General features: G+C 37.4%; 1 protein-coding gene across 4 annotated transcripts in view; it reads left to right on the top strand.

Moving 5' to 3' along the window:
• Window positions 1-13996, top strand: part of LOC135222808 (uncharacterized) — a 271962-nt gene that overhangs the window by 34166 nt on the left and 223800 nt on the right. For 2 of the 4 annotated variants that reach the window (XM_064261110.1, XM_064261112.1), the window contains 2 exons: window positions 5433-5565; window positions 5809-5936. In XM_064261110.1, the coding sequence (XP_064117180.1) occupies window positions 5472-5565; window positions 5809-5936 (222 nt within the window). In that variant the 5' untranslated portion in view covers window positions 5433-5471. Of the gene's footprint in view, window positions 1-4087; window positions 4124-5432; window positions 5566-5808; window positions 5937-13996 lie in introns of those variants that run through there. The other 2 variants (XM_064261109.1, XM_064261111.1) reach the window with 2 other exon arrangements.

The raw sequence follows: 13996 nt of genomic DNA on the forward strand, positions 1-13996 counted from the left end.
ATGGTATGGACATGTTGAGAGGATGGATGGGAATAGAGACCCCAGGACAGCACTGAGAGCAGTACAAATAGGAAGAAGACCGCTGGGTAGACCAAGAACGAGGGGGATAGACATAGTTGTCAGGGATCTTGAGGATGAAATCCATAACCTAGAGGAAGCAAGGGAAATGGCTCGGGATAGAGATATGGAGAGGAACTGTATCAGCCTTATGCCACTGGTCAGTGGCGGGAAGATAAAGTAAAGTTCTCAAATGATAAGTAGTACTAGTTAGCAACTGAGTTCAGTGTTCGAAGTTGCGCAACGTGACGCAACAGATGTGATAATGGGATTCTTTTAAGTAGTACAAGTTTTCATTGCAGACTAAAATCAACAACCGATGTCTGTCGATGCCATTTGTTACATTCCTACTCACAATATGGATTATATCGATGGTATAGGCTATACGTATGACATACAAAGCTATAACGTTCGTATGAAGTGTAGATTAGACCTTGGTCTCGTTCGTGTAGTAGACGTGGTCGCGTATCAGCATGCAATTTACGTCTATGGAATTCCCGAAACTCGTTATTCATCTCGTGGACGCTTATAATGTACAAGTACTGATAAAGTGAGCTAAGCAATCTGAGATGTTTACTCGTTAAAGGCATCTTACTCGTAAATATTGTCCTGAACAATCTTCAGATTTAATGAAGCATGATCTGAGATGATCAAATTCATCACGATTGTTCTTTCGAAGTCTGAAGACCGCGAACTTCACTATCACGTTCCACACCATCAAGAAAGGTTAAATGATCGAATATTAGAATAAAGGAATAGATCAATACGGCACTTCCTTTACAAATCAACTCTTTCACACTATATTTCGCAGCATAGTCACAGTGTTGTCCTAAAGTGAGCTGAGACAGAACAAGTTAAGAAAATGAAAACGACGGAATGGAATTAACAAAGAAACTGTCATCTAACAGCAAGATGTTGTCAGTATTGCATATCATCCAATTGTAACATGAAATACCATTACAAATGAATATCTTTTGGGGAAAGAAAATAGGAAACGAGTTGTTACTCTAACTATGCCAACGAATCGTAATAAAATTATTACTACATAATTACAGTTCTGACTCCTGATTAAAATACTGCTACAGTTCACATACACTAACGATAAAAAATGCGGCAGTCTTCAGTAAACGTTTTGAAAGCCACGCGACCTTCGGTTCAATGTGGGGAATTCCGAAGCAAAATTCACAGTGCATGGTGTATGTTTTGCTTGTACACAATCGCACTAAAGTCGTAACATTGAATGATAAAGTATTTGTCTTATAGTTGACGTACGTAACTGCTGATCCTGTGAGAAGAAATGACAGAGCCTGGTGCGACAGTGAACATGAATAACCAGAGTTTCCATATACTGACTTTGACACGTAAACTAAATGCTAAATGTTCAACTAACCATAAATACATGTATATATATATATATATATATATATATATATATATTATATATATATATATATATTATATATATAGCAAGTTTTTTCAGACAAAGCTCTCTCTCATCTAACTCGATTTATTTGCAATTAAAGTTAAATAATATTCTGAAACCTGATTTACTATGATTTTCGATTCCCACAGAAGCTATGTAAAGTCTGACGCATCCGAAATGCGCGTTGATAAATGGTAATGTAAACATAAACTAGTTCTCCAAAATATAAATACTGCACAAAAAGGAAGTAAGAGTGAATACTGGACTGTTTGTTACCTGTATAAATGAAGCATAAATAAGAGAGAGAGAAAACGGCAATCATTTGAAGAACTACACTATCATATACATAATTCCCCAAAATCAGATATTTTCACTGAAAAAAAAATGACTTCAGCAACACAGCTACTGAACTGCAGTGGGTTTAACATTTTACAAATGTTTTAGTCATTCGATTCATAGCGCGAACCAGTGTATATTTTTACACTACAGAACTAACCTTGACTTCCATAACAGCTGTTTCATAGCTTATAGCTATAGAGCATCTGTAACCCAGATACTTAGTGAAAGTGGTTATCCTTGTGGATATCGAAAAGGTAACACATTTCTTATTATGTAAATATAAATATAAGTATTTTTTGTAAGAAATTAATTATCATTATACTCCCAAAATATTGTAAGTTATTTACAACAACTTTTTTATTTCTTTTCCCCGAACCCCCAAATTCTCCCTGCATGTAAACTTCTCTGCCGGTATGTTAAAGCCTTAATACCGGAAGAAAAAGCCAGACTTTTACTACATAAAGGGTTGAGTTCGACTCCAGGAGAATCAATACAATTCTGACGCTCAAAATCCACACACGAATCTAATAAATTCATGTACGCATATCAAGTAGTAAAATACACACATTTATCTAGAAGTAATGTATAAGTGCGCGTACATGTAGAGCTGTCGTCGTGTAATGTTGAACTTCACACTTTCATGAAGCCTTAACCTTCGGGGGGAGGGGGTGATGGGTGATTAAGCTTACCTGTAAGATCATCTCTTCAAGCCTTGGTAGTTAACAAGATGTACAGGAAACATATTAGGATGCTACAAAATAATAAGGAAAATTTTTTTTAATATGTCTACTTTGAATTTTAATAGTAGCGTTACAATTCATCATCCGTGTGTTCAAAAGAGAATCTAGCCAAGATATCTGAACATACCTGCTGTTCACAGCAATTTACTTAATCTGTTTATGCAAGCAGATTATGAGCTTGCCAAGATTCTCTGTCAACAGTCAGTTTGAATGTGTTTGCTTTCTGTTTCATTACACTTGCCATGCTTTTGTCCTTTCTGCAAAATGACAGACACACGCTAAATTTAGTTGAAGACAAAGAAGTACAAGAGAAAGTGTATAAATATAAACAATTTACGAAGCAAAATAGATTTTAGGGAAATATGCCAAGCACTGGATAGTAAGGACAGTGGACTTGAACACTTGGTCTCCACTGCCAAAGTCCATGCGATTCCAAACCCCTTCCTCCTGTACAAGTTATTACCGCTGCAATCATTGTTCATATGATGTAAGGACACTCGCTCGATTGCAAAACTTTTTTTTTCACAACAGTGCCGTGGCAGCCACTTCGAAAGAACACAATTCATTGCACTCAATAACATGTCAATATGGCTAAATATCATAATGAAACTTAACTAGAAACAATCACGCCATATTCACGGATGAGAGACACTATATGAGAAGCGTGAAAAATTACAACAGACATCAATAAAATCAATTCTCATACCTGATAAACACAGCCGTTATGGCGTAAACCTGTCGCTTTCGTGTTGTTCACCGAGATGGTTGCTGTGTTGGTTGTCAGTTTCAGTACAAAATTTGAAATAGTTTTCATTCCCGTAGGGGGGGAATGGGTAGTGCCATCACTGCACCTCATGCGGTGCAATATAGGTATTACTTGAGGTTCTTTGCAGCATCCCTTTGGCCTCTAGCTGCAACTATTTTCATTACTTTTACTGTACCTTCTTTCATATTATCTTTCTTCCATCTTACGTTCCACCCTCTCCTAACAATTGATTCATAGTGCAACTGTGAGGCTTTCCTCCTCTTACACCTTTCAAACTTTTTCACTGTCAGTTTCCATTTCAGCGCTGAACGGCCTTATTTGCCCAAGTGCTTGGCATTATGCCTAAAACCTATAAAATCAAGCACTCAATCAATGAAATAGTTTTCGTACCAGAGCATTTGGTCAGTGTTCCCCCTCGGTCGGTATTCACCCACATCACCCTAAACATTCCAGTTGCATATTCCTCAGCATGTACAGTGATGCTCAAATCTCATGCGACATTCTTTTTGTATCGTCCAGATTCTCAGACTCAGTGTGACAATGCCAAGTAGTGTTGAACATTATTATTATTTTTTATTTCTAAAGTAATACATGTCAAAAAGTTTGCGAATTCACAGCTAGCACTACTTTCCTTATGGTTATATAAATATGATCCCTTTTATCCATTGGTATGTTTCATAATCTGTGTGACTTGAACTGATTTTGTTTCTTCACATTCCTTAGTTCAAAGTATGGCGTGATAAGGTGAGCTGTGCCGTCAATGACAGCGCGCTTAACATGCTCCTCGGGTTGGTCAAAGTAACTATCTCTGAAGCATTATAACAGTAGACCTAATAAGCTCAACAGTCATTGTAACAACATTTTCAAAATAGGAATATGAATTACAAGGTTTCTTTGAATGTTGAAGTTTTATGCTGTGTTCTAGCTGCCTGGATGTTGCAAAATGATTTATAAGCCAAAAAAATAATCTAGGCCTTCTGAGTTGTAATCTTTGTGACTAATGAATTAATTTGAAGAGATTACCTGTTATTTGATGAATAAAAGATGATGATGATTTTGATTATGTGTATGGAGAAGATGGCTATTAATCAAAATATCATAAGTATTAATATCAAGGTGTATGGAACACTTGTTTTTCAACTGGCCAAAAATATTATTTTCTTAAAAGTCCTTCTCGCTTTTGGTGTATAATTTATTCTTTCATAAGGTAACCTGAAGTGCAGAAATGTGTAGATAATCTCATTTGGTTTCTGACCAGAAATTGTTAGTAGAGAGATGTGAATGCTAAGTATAAAGTAAAGAAATCTAACACACCTAGGCCTAGGAACAAAATCTTGGCTTTGACCGAATATTTGATAGTATGCCGTCAACTTTGAAGTATTTAAGAAATATAAAAAATAATTTTGTATGAAAATCCAAGTATTCCTCTAACAAATATTAAATAAATGTGTGTAAGATAATTTCATTGTCGCTACTCATTGTAGACCTATGTTACACCAGGAGGTGGTTGTTGCATCAACACACTTAATGGTTGCTCTCCCATGCTCCCCTCATACATTGATATCAGTGGGCACATTCTACTTTTGTATATACATATTTTAATTTTTTCAGCATTGAGGTGTAAAAGCAATCAAATAGGACTATTTCAAATTCCATGCTTGCTTTGGAAGCAATGTTGATGCTATGACTAATTTTTAAAATTTTTCTTATTTAACATTTGAGAACTGAGGTCTGATGATGACTTCGTTTTGGTCAAATGCATCAGCACGTGCGATGTATGAACCAAAGTTCTGAAAATGTTTTGTAAGTGTTTTTTCTGAAATTGGGCTACATGTGACATTTTCTTACAGTTTTGAAATATATGACAGATTTCACTCTTATGAAACATATTACAGCCTTATTTTACACAATAATCGTGTTCTCACATTGAAATAACAGATAAATATGGAGTAGGTTAGTTGCCAGTTAGTGAATTTTGAACAAAATCCGATGCAGCCATGTAGTATGAGTTCTGAGCATAGCTGTACTTTTTAATATGACACATGCAGTGTATTCTGTGATAAGCATTATTCGTTTAAATAAGAAGTGTATTTTCTTTTCTTGACAGAATAGCTTAAAACAAGCAAGAGAAACAGAACACAGGGCGATGAGGTGGCTAACGCTACTGCTGGTCCTGGGGTTGCTCTGCCAGGTACCTCCTCCTACATCTTCACTGGAGTTGGACGTGGATGATAATGTTGGTAAGACATAATTTATCTGTTAGAGAGGGCCAGTTACCAGTAGTTGGACTTTGATGAATATGTTGGTAAGAGATAATTTATCTGTTGAGGGTGGCTAGTAAAATAACTTTCCATGCCTAAAAGAAAAGTAAAAAGAAAGAATAGAGGAAGCTAACCTTTATGTTAAATGGAAGCTGTCTATATTGAAAACTTTTAACAGACTTCTTGCATGAGATCAGTTTATGTTGCATTTTCTTTTTTCAGTGAAAAGCATCTTGGACCTACTTACCCCAATTCTAGGAGGAGATGTTGAAGGAGCACTCCAAGGATTCATTAACATTGGTCAGATTGGCATGGGTGTTGCAAAGTTTATCAATATCATCTCCAGTCAGGTATGTGTTGGTGTTACTGTCTTCATGTGATTAGTATTTATAAGAATTGCTTCATACAGTTCTAAGCCTTGACCAGCTGTTATAAGAGTGTATACTTTGTACTACCTGCAAGATGTACCACTTAGTACAGTGGGCCTATTTATCCCAAAGCAGATATAATACTGTATGTTTTTGGCAACATTCCTTCAGTTCTAGCTGTTCCCTTTGGGCTCTTAACCCTTAAACGCCGAAGCAGTATTTTAAAAATCATCTCCCGTATGCCGGCGGGGTTCTGGAGTGAGCGCCGAAGTGGAATTTTTTTTTCTTTTTAAATCACAGCACGCTTAGTTTTTAAGATTAATAGTTCGTTTTTGGCTCCTTTTTTTGTCATTACCTAAAGTTTAGTATGCAACCATCAAAATTGAAAAAAAATATCATATATATATAAATGTTGAGATATATGAAAGCGCGAAAAAAATTTCATATATAATTGTATACAACTCGTGCTGTGAGCAAAATGGTTAAAGCTAACGAGTTAATTTTTTTGTTGTATTTTACACTAAATTGCGATCATTTTGGTATATAACACATAGTAAAACGATCAAAGAAACACAGAGAAAATATAATCACAAAATGATGCATGAATTCGTAACGCGCGGACGTAAAAAAATGTTTTTTTTTTTAAATTCACCATAAATCGAAATATTGTTCTAGAGACTTCCAATTTGTTTTAAAATTAAGATAAATGATTGAATATTACTAGACTGTAAGAGTTTTAGCTTACAATTGCATTTTTCGACCATTTCGGTAGAGTGAAAATTGACTGAACGTCTATTTTTTTTCTATTTATCGTGATGTATATGCAAATATTTCAAAAATAAAAAAAGCTACGACCTTCAATTATTTTTTGTTGTATTCTACATAAAATTGCGCACATTTTCATATATAAAACTTTATATAAAGGCTAATATGAAACGGAGCAAATATTACGAGAATGTGACGTAAGCATTTCGGAGATTAGCGGCGGAGAATCCGCGCACGGAGGGAAGGAAAAAGTTTTATCAAAAATTCACCATAAATCGAAATATTGTGCTAGAGTCTTCGAATTTGTTTCAAAGTTTAGATAAATGATTGAATATTACTAGACTGTAAGAGTTAAAGCTTACAATTGCGTTTTTAGACCATTTTGGTAGAGTCAAAGTTGACCAAACATCGATTTTTTTCTATTTATCGTGATTTATATGCAAATATTTCAAAAGTAAGAAAAGCTACGTCCTTCAATTATTTTTTGTTATATTCTACATGGAATTGCGCACATTTTCATATATAAAACTATATAACGGCTAATATCAAACGGAGCAGATATTACGAGAATGTGACGTAAGCATTTAGGAGATTTGCGGCGGAGAATCCGCGTGCGGAAGGAAGGAAAAAGTTTTTCTCAGAAATTCACCATAAATCGAAATATTGTGCTAGAGACTTCGAATTTGTTTCAAAATGAAGATAAATGATTGAATATTACTAGAATGTTAGATTTTTTGCTTACCCAATAATACCAATATATATATATATATATATATATATATATATATATATATATATATATATATATATATATATATATATATATTACATTTTTCTATTCTGGTATGAATACATAACTAAAAGGAATGCAGGTGAAACTTTTCTTTTCACATAAAATGAAATAACATATAAAATACATTAATAGATACAGATATATAAAAAGTTATAATAAATATAAAACTAAATATAAAATAAATGCAGAATACTCACTCATAATCCTGACTCTTTGTACTATTCTTGTTTTCTCCCTCCTCCATTGAAGAGTCTTGCATTTTTTTCCTCTCGACATGACAAGGTATGGGGGGAGGAGGGAGACGCGCGCCCTTACTGCTGAAGGGCGGCGGCCCGCTGCGCCCTCCGGTGTCGGTACGTCAGGCGCACTCCAATACACGACCGCATTGTGGTACTTGTGGTCGCACTCCCCGAACCTGCAAAGAGCTATTTTGCAGGTGCGACAGAAGAACCGGGTGTCTCTCCTGCCATTCATATGGCACACCCGGCACTGTTTCTGCCTGCGCCCTTGTAGGAGCTCCAGTGTGTGATCCCCTGGCTGCAGCCTACACACTGGGTCCGCTATCCGACAAGAAGTCATCTGAGCGGGGGCGGGATCATCAAGGGCGGTGGCAGCAGGGGCGGCGGCAGCAGGGGCGGGGCGGCGGCAGCAGGGGGCGGCGGCAGCAGGGGCGTCGGCAGCAGGGGCGCGACAGCAGGGGCGTTGGCAGCAGCGGCAGCAGCGGTAGGAGCAGGACGACCGAAGTTGGCCCACCTAACATCTGCCCCACCTAACATCTGCCCTTTCCTCTAGGGGCAAATCTGCAGCTCGGGGCAGGAGGCCAGTGATGGAAGGCCACACAAAGAGATCAACTCCTCCCATGTGCTTATTGTAGTTCCCAATGACGGTAGGCCGCTCGACACGAAACTCCTCATACATAACTCGGCCCTGCCGACGTGTCTTCTTCCGCTGGACGATCTCCTCTTGGATGGGTTCATGACTCATCATAATCATGGGGACGAGTCGGACCCCCTTCCAACAGATGACGAAGACAGCTCCCTTCTGCCACCACTCTGTCTCTCCTCTTGCCAGATATTGCGGCTGGTTAGCGAACCTCTTGAGGACATTCGGGGCCCCACGCACCAACCGAAGGGTACCACTGACATGCACACCTGCTTCATACAGTTCCTGGGCCAAGTTATAATAATTATCCATAAACAGGTGGTATCCCTGGTTACAGAAACGATCCACAAGACTGAACACCGAGAAGTCCATGACGTATCCAGTGTTGGACTCCGTAATAAATAAAAGTTTCACTCCATATTTCTTCGGCTTCTTGGGGTTATACACTTTAATGCTAAGACGTCCTTTGTAAGGCATCATCCCCTCATCCAAAGAAAGGTTCTTGCCAGGAACCACGAGAATTTTGCACTGTACTCCAACACTGGGCGGACTAAGATGAGGCGATCAGGGTTATTCCGGGGCATTGAAATACCTGTCCAATGCCAGGAAACAATCACGGGGCATAACGCCGGGCACATTGGGCGTACTTAAAAGAAAATTCCACTTCCAATATTGCCTGACGGCAGCAGGCATCATACCAAAAAAAATGTGGAGCCCCAAAAAATGCGCCATGTCGGTGAGGTTGCAGCCCCGCCAGCGATACGACAATGTCGTCCGTAGTTCGTCACGGCAGTACCGAGCGTAGACTGCCGTCTCTGCTACCAGGTATTCAAGCAATTCCCACGTAAGGAACAGCTGAATGAACCCCAGAGCAGTGAGAGGAACAGGTACAGTGAGCCCAGGTGCTGCCGTGAATGGCTGCATGTTAGGCGGGGTGGGGTCCTCCGACCACCCCTCGTCGCTCTCGGACAACCGACCTTCACCTTGGCTGGCGCGATGCTCTGACCTTCTACGTGCGTGTGCGCATGCGTGCACGTGCTCGGGCACGGTTTCGCACTCAAAACCCCCCCCCACTGGCCCATCTCCCTCACTTAGGCCCTCACTTTGTGTCGTCATCGCCGACAAAACTAGACGACGTTATCTCCTCTTCCTCCTCCTCTTCCTCAGATTCCCCCTCATATGCACTAAAACCACTAAATTCGAGCTCACTTTCGGGATGTGACCCTCGAACAGACATTAGGGGCAAATATTCATCATCACTAACATCGGGAGTGATGTTCTCGTCACTAGATGACCAACAGCCATCAAAATGAGGACTTGCGACATGCTGCAGATCGAGCTCTAATAAGTAATTGTCAATGTCCTTTGGTTTGAGGCCTCCCAAATGCCTACAAATGCCCCTAAGGACACCCCGATGCTTCCTAGGGGTTACTAAAGGCACACGAGACACACGTTGTGGTCCTTGAACACTTTCGTCCACAGGAGGCTGCACGGAACGGCGTTGAGGCGCGAGGTCATCTTGGGTACCACGATCCCTCACGAGGGGTAAAACCCGCCTTTTGCACTCCATACGACGTTGAGACATCTCTATGTACGTCTTGTACCACCATAAATACTCAAACTCTCGCAAAAGTTCGGCAAAACACGATTGCGGCAAAAGATCGCTCTCGGACAACGTGTTGCTGATGCTGGCTGATGCGAGAAGAAGGCATTTCGCGCATGCGCACCTGGGTCACGCTTGTAAACAAAACAACAGCTTGATCCATGAACTCCTGGCATCCCCCAAGGCACGTGATTCATAAGTTTTTGCCTAGTAGGCCTATAACTATTTTTCCGCGAATCTTAAAAAAAACTTTTTCATCGACGTACCATACGTCCAATTGGTGAGACGTTCCTGGTCGAAGTCAGATTAATCAACAGATATCACAAGTTTAACATACGTAACTATCGGTGATAAGATTAGTGTGAAAATAGTAGGATAAAGCGTCTTCTAAGTTAGTTTATCAAGTGAAATACTGTAAATCAGAACAAGATGGCAGTAAGCTCCAACTGCGGAAAAAAATGGCGAGATTTAGCTTGCTTGGCAGATTCGCAATACGATGAGGTAGCAGGAAGGGAACTGGCATTTCTGATCTATGAAATCAGCAACAGTCCTAACCAAAAAGATACAAAATCATTCATAGATATATTAGAAGGATACAATCCTTCAAACTGGAACAAATCAAATGAAAACATCTTGAAAATAATTGAAGAAGTTCCAAATAAAATCCAAGTGGTCAAGAGACTCATAAAGAAAATATACATAAACCAACATATTCCGACAAAGAAAATGAATAAAGTGAACCTTGTGAATATCCTAATTGATGCATTAGGAAAAAGAATGCCAAAAGCATGTAAACTGTGTAAGGTGTGGTATAGCATAGTTAATCCACAAAACCTAATCAGAAAATGTGCTGCATGGCAACATTCCGACCCATCCACAGTGTGCTGAGGTAATGCAAGATATGAGAAAAGACACAAGAATTTTTTGCTCAACATGTCTACCATGGATAGACAATGTTATTAAATCAAGATTGAATGTACAAATAGTTGAGGATGAAGAAGAAGAAGAAGAGGAAAACGTAAGAGAAGTAAACAAAACTGAAATGACAGAAAAAGATAAGGAAAACAAAGAACAAGATAAAAGTATGGATGCAGAGATACTCATTGATACTACATATGAGGCTATAAAGCAGCATACCTACGAAGAAATAAATTACGATATGACAGCACAAAAGAAAATGCCGAAGAGGCTCTACCCAGATCTACACAATGACGGGAAAGAGGAAAAAATATACAAAAAAGACAAAGTCTGCAACCTTTTGAAAAGAGGGAATTGCAGATATGGAGAAAAATGTTACTACAAACATCCTAAGGTATGTCACAACTATGAAATATATGGTAAATGTGCATACTTAGATGGATATGAGGATGATTGCAGAGATCTACATCCAAAAATATGCAAAAACCTAAAAGAAGGAAAAGGATATAAGTTCGACAAAAAGTAAATGATATCACCCTGTAGCCATGAAAAATAATCAAATTAATAACCAATCAAGCAATAAAATCCAAAATAAGAAAGAAACAAATAAAGAGAGGAATGAAGAATATCAGGTAAAAGAAAAAAGCAAGCCATCAACGAGATATGCAGAGGTGCCAGCAAAAAATTTCAATGCATCAGCTCCAAGATTCTACCCAAGAGATAATAACTGTTTTTATTATGCAAGGGGATATTGCAGATATGGAGAAAATTGCAGATTCAGACACAAAATGAATAATTATGATGAAGGAAGAACAAATATTATGGAAAAGTTGGATTTTTTAATGTCAGAATTTCTGGAAATGAAAAAAAGAACAACATACCAGAACAGGAAAGAGACATGGGAAAATCCATTATTATTACCAATATTAAATGAAGGAGAAAACACGCAAACCATCATAGTGATGAATGCGCAGGGTTTAGTTACGAGTAACTCAAAAAGAAAAATAGAGTACTTAGAAGAACTAACCCAAATTGAAAAGAAAATAGATATAATGAATATAAGTGAAACCTGGTATTCCAAGAGACTGGGAATGATGATCAAATAAAAGGGTTTTAAACTTATAGATCAGATAGAAAAAATAGGAATCAAGGGGGAACCGCAATATATGGGAAAGACAAAAAACAAGGAAAAATATATGAGAAAATATGTAACTCAGAATGTGAACTAATAGCGGTAGAATTTGAATCTGAAAAATTAATGAACATAGTAATATATAGACCTCCTAATACTAAAGAGTTTGACTTAATAATAGAAAAATTGGATGATATATGTAGAAATCACAAGGACTGGACTATTCTCCTATCTGGAGACTTCAACTTTCCTTTCGTAGACTGGAAAGAACGAATAGGAGATTGTGGATGTACTTATACATATAAAAAAGAGAGTAATAGTAGTGCAGAAGATAAGAGGCAATTCGAAAAGCTATTAGAATACAACATTCAACAAATAAATCACCTGCCAACAAGAAAGGAAAATACTTTAGACCTAGTATTTGTGAACGAGATGAATTATGTTAAAGAAATAATAGTTTATAATGCGAGTATTTCAGACCATAATGTCATAGAATTAACAGTCCATTCCAAAGCAAGTGAAAACAGAGATAAGCAAGAAATGAAAAAGTGGGAAGGATATGGAAAATACAACTTCTACAGTAAAAATATAAAATAAAATGGTCAGAAATAAATGAAGAATTAAACAAAGATTGGGATAATATTTTCGTAAGTGATGACATAAAGGTAAATACGGAGATATTATATAAAATATTAGAGAAAATAGTGGATAAATATATACCGAAGAAGAAAAGTAAACATCAGTCATGCATACCAAGAGACAGAAGGATCTTGTTCCAGAAAATCAAAAAGTGGAAAAAAGTCTAGCAAAAAAAAAAAATGCATGGAAAGTTATAGAACTAAAAAGTAAGATAGAAAATGCAGAACAAAAGATTATACAATCAAAAGAAAATGAAAAACGGGACTTGGAAGAAAAAACCCTATTAAATATCAAGCAAAATCCCAAACTATTATACTCATATGCGAAGAAGATGAATAAAAGAAGAATAGAAATAGGCCCTCTAAGAATTGAAAGGAGATTAACGAATGAAAAAAGGAAATTTGCAACATACTGGCAGAACGATATAAGAGAGAATTCACCCCTAGAATAGATAATGAAGATAATGATATAGAAGTAATGGATGAAAATAGTGAATATTTAGCTGACATAGATATTAATGAAGCTGATATTGTGCAGGCTATTAATGAAATTAAAAATGGAGCTGCTGCAGGGCCTGATGAATTCCTGCTATTTTGTTAAAGAAAGTAGTTCATTCTATCGCAAAGCCACTTGCAATATTATTAAGACAAAGTGTAGATACAGGCAAGATTTATGATGAGCACAAATTAGCATATATTACCCCTACTTTCAAAAGTGGATCAAGACTAGAGGCAAGTAATTATAGGCCTGTGAGTCTAACATCACATATTATGAAGTATATGAAAGGTAATGAAAAAAAAGATTAATATTATGAAACATAAAAAATAATTTGTTTAATAAAGGACAACATGGTTTCGTACCCGGAAAAAGTACACAAACCCAACTGTTAGTCCACCGTGAGAACATATTCAAAAATATGAAAAGCGGAAATGAACAGATGTGGTTTATTTAGACTTTGCAAAAGCTTTTGATAAAGTAGACCATAATATTATTAGCGAAGAAAATTAGAAAACACATATCGTGGATAAAGTAGGAAGATGGTTAAAAGAATTTTTACACAACAGAAAACAGATAGTTATTGCAAACGACGAGAAATCGGATGAAGCCAAGGTAATATCCGGTGTGCCGCAAGGTACGGTGTTAGCTGCAATACTGTTTGTTATTATGATTGAAGACATAGACAATAATGTTAAGGATTCGGTAGTGAGTAGTTTCGCAGATGACACAAGAATAAGTAGAGAAATTACTTGTGATGAAGATAGGAACGCTCTACAAAGAGACCTTAACAAAGTATATGATTGGGCAGAGGT

This window comes from Macrobrachium nipponense, chromosome 8, assembly GCF_015104395.2.
Source record: "Macrobrachium nipponense isolate FS-2020 chromosome 8, ASM1510439v2, whole genome shotgun sequence".
Lineage (NCBI taxonomy): Eukaryota > Metazoa > Arthropoda > Malacostraca > Decapoda > Palaemonidae > Macrobrachium > Macrobrachium nipponense.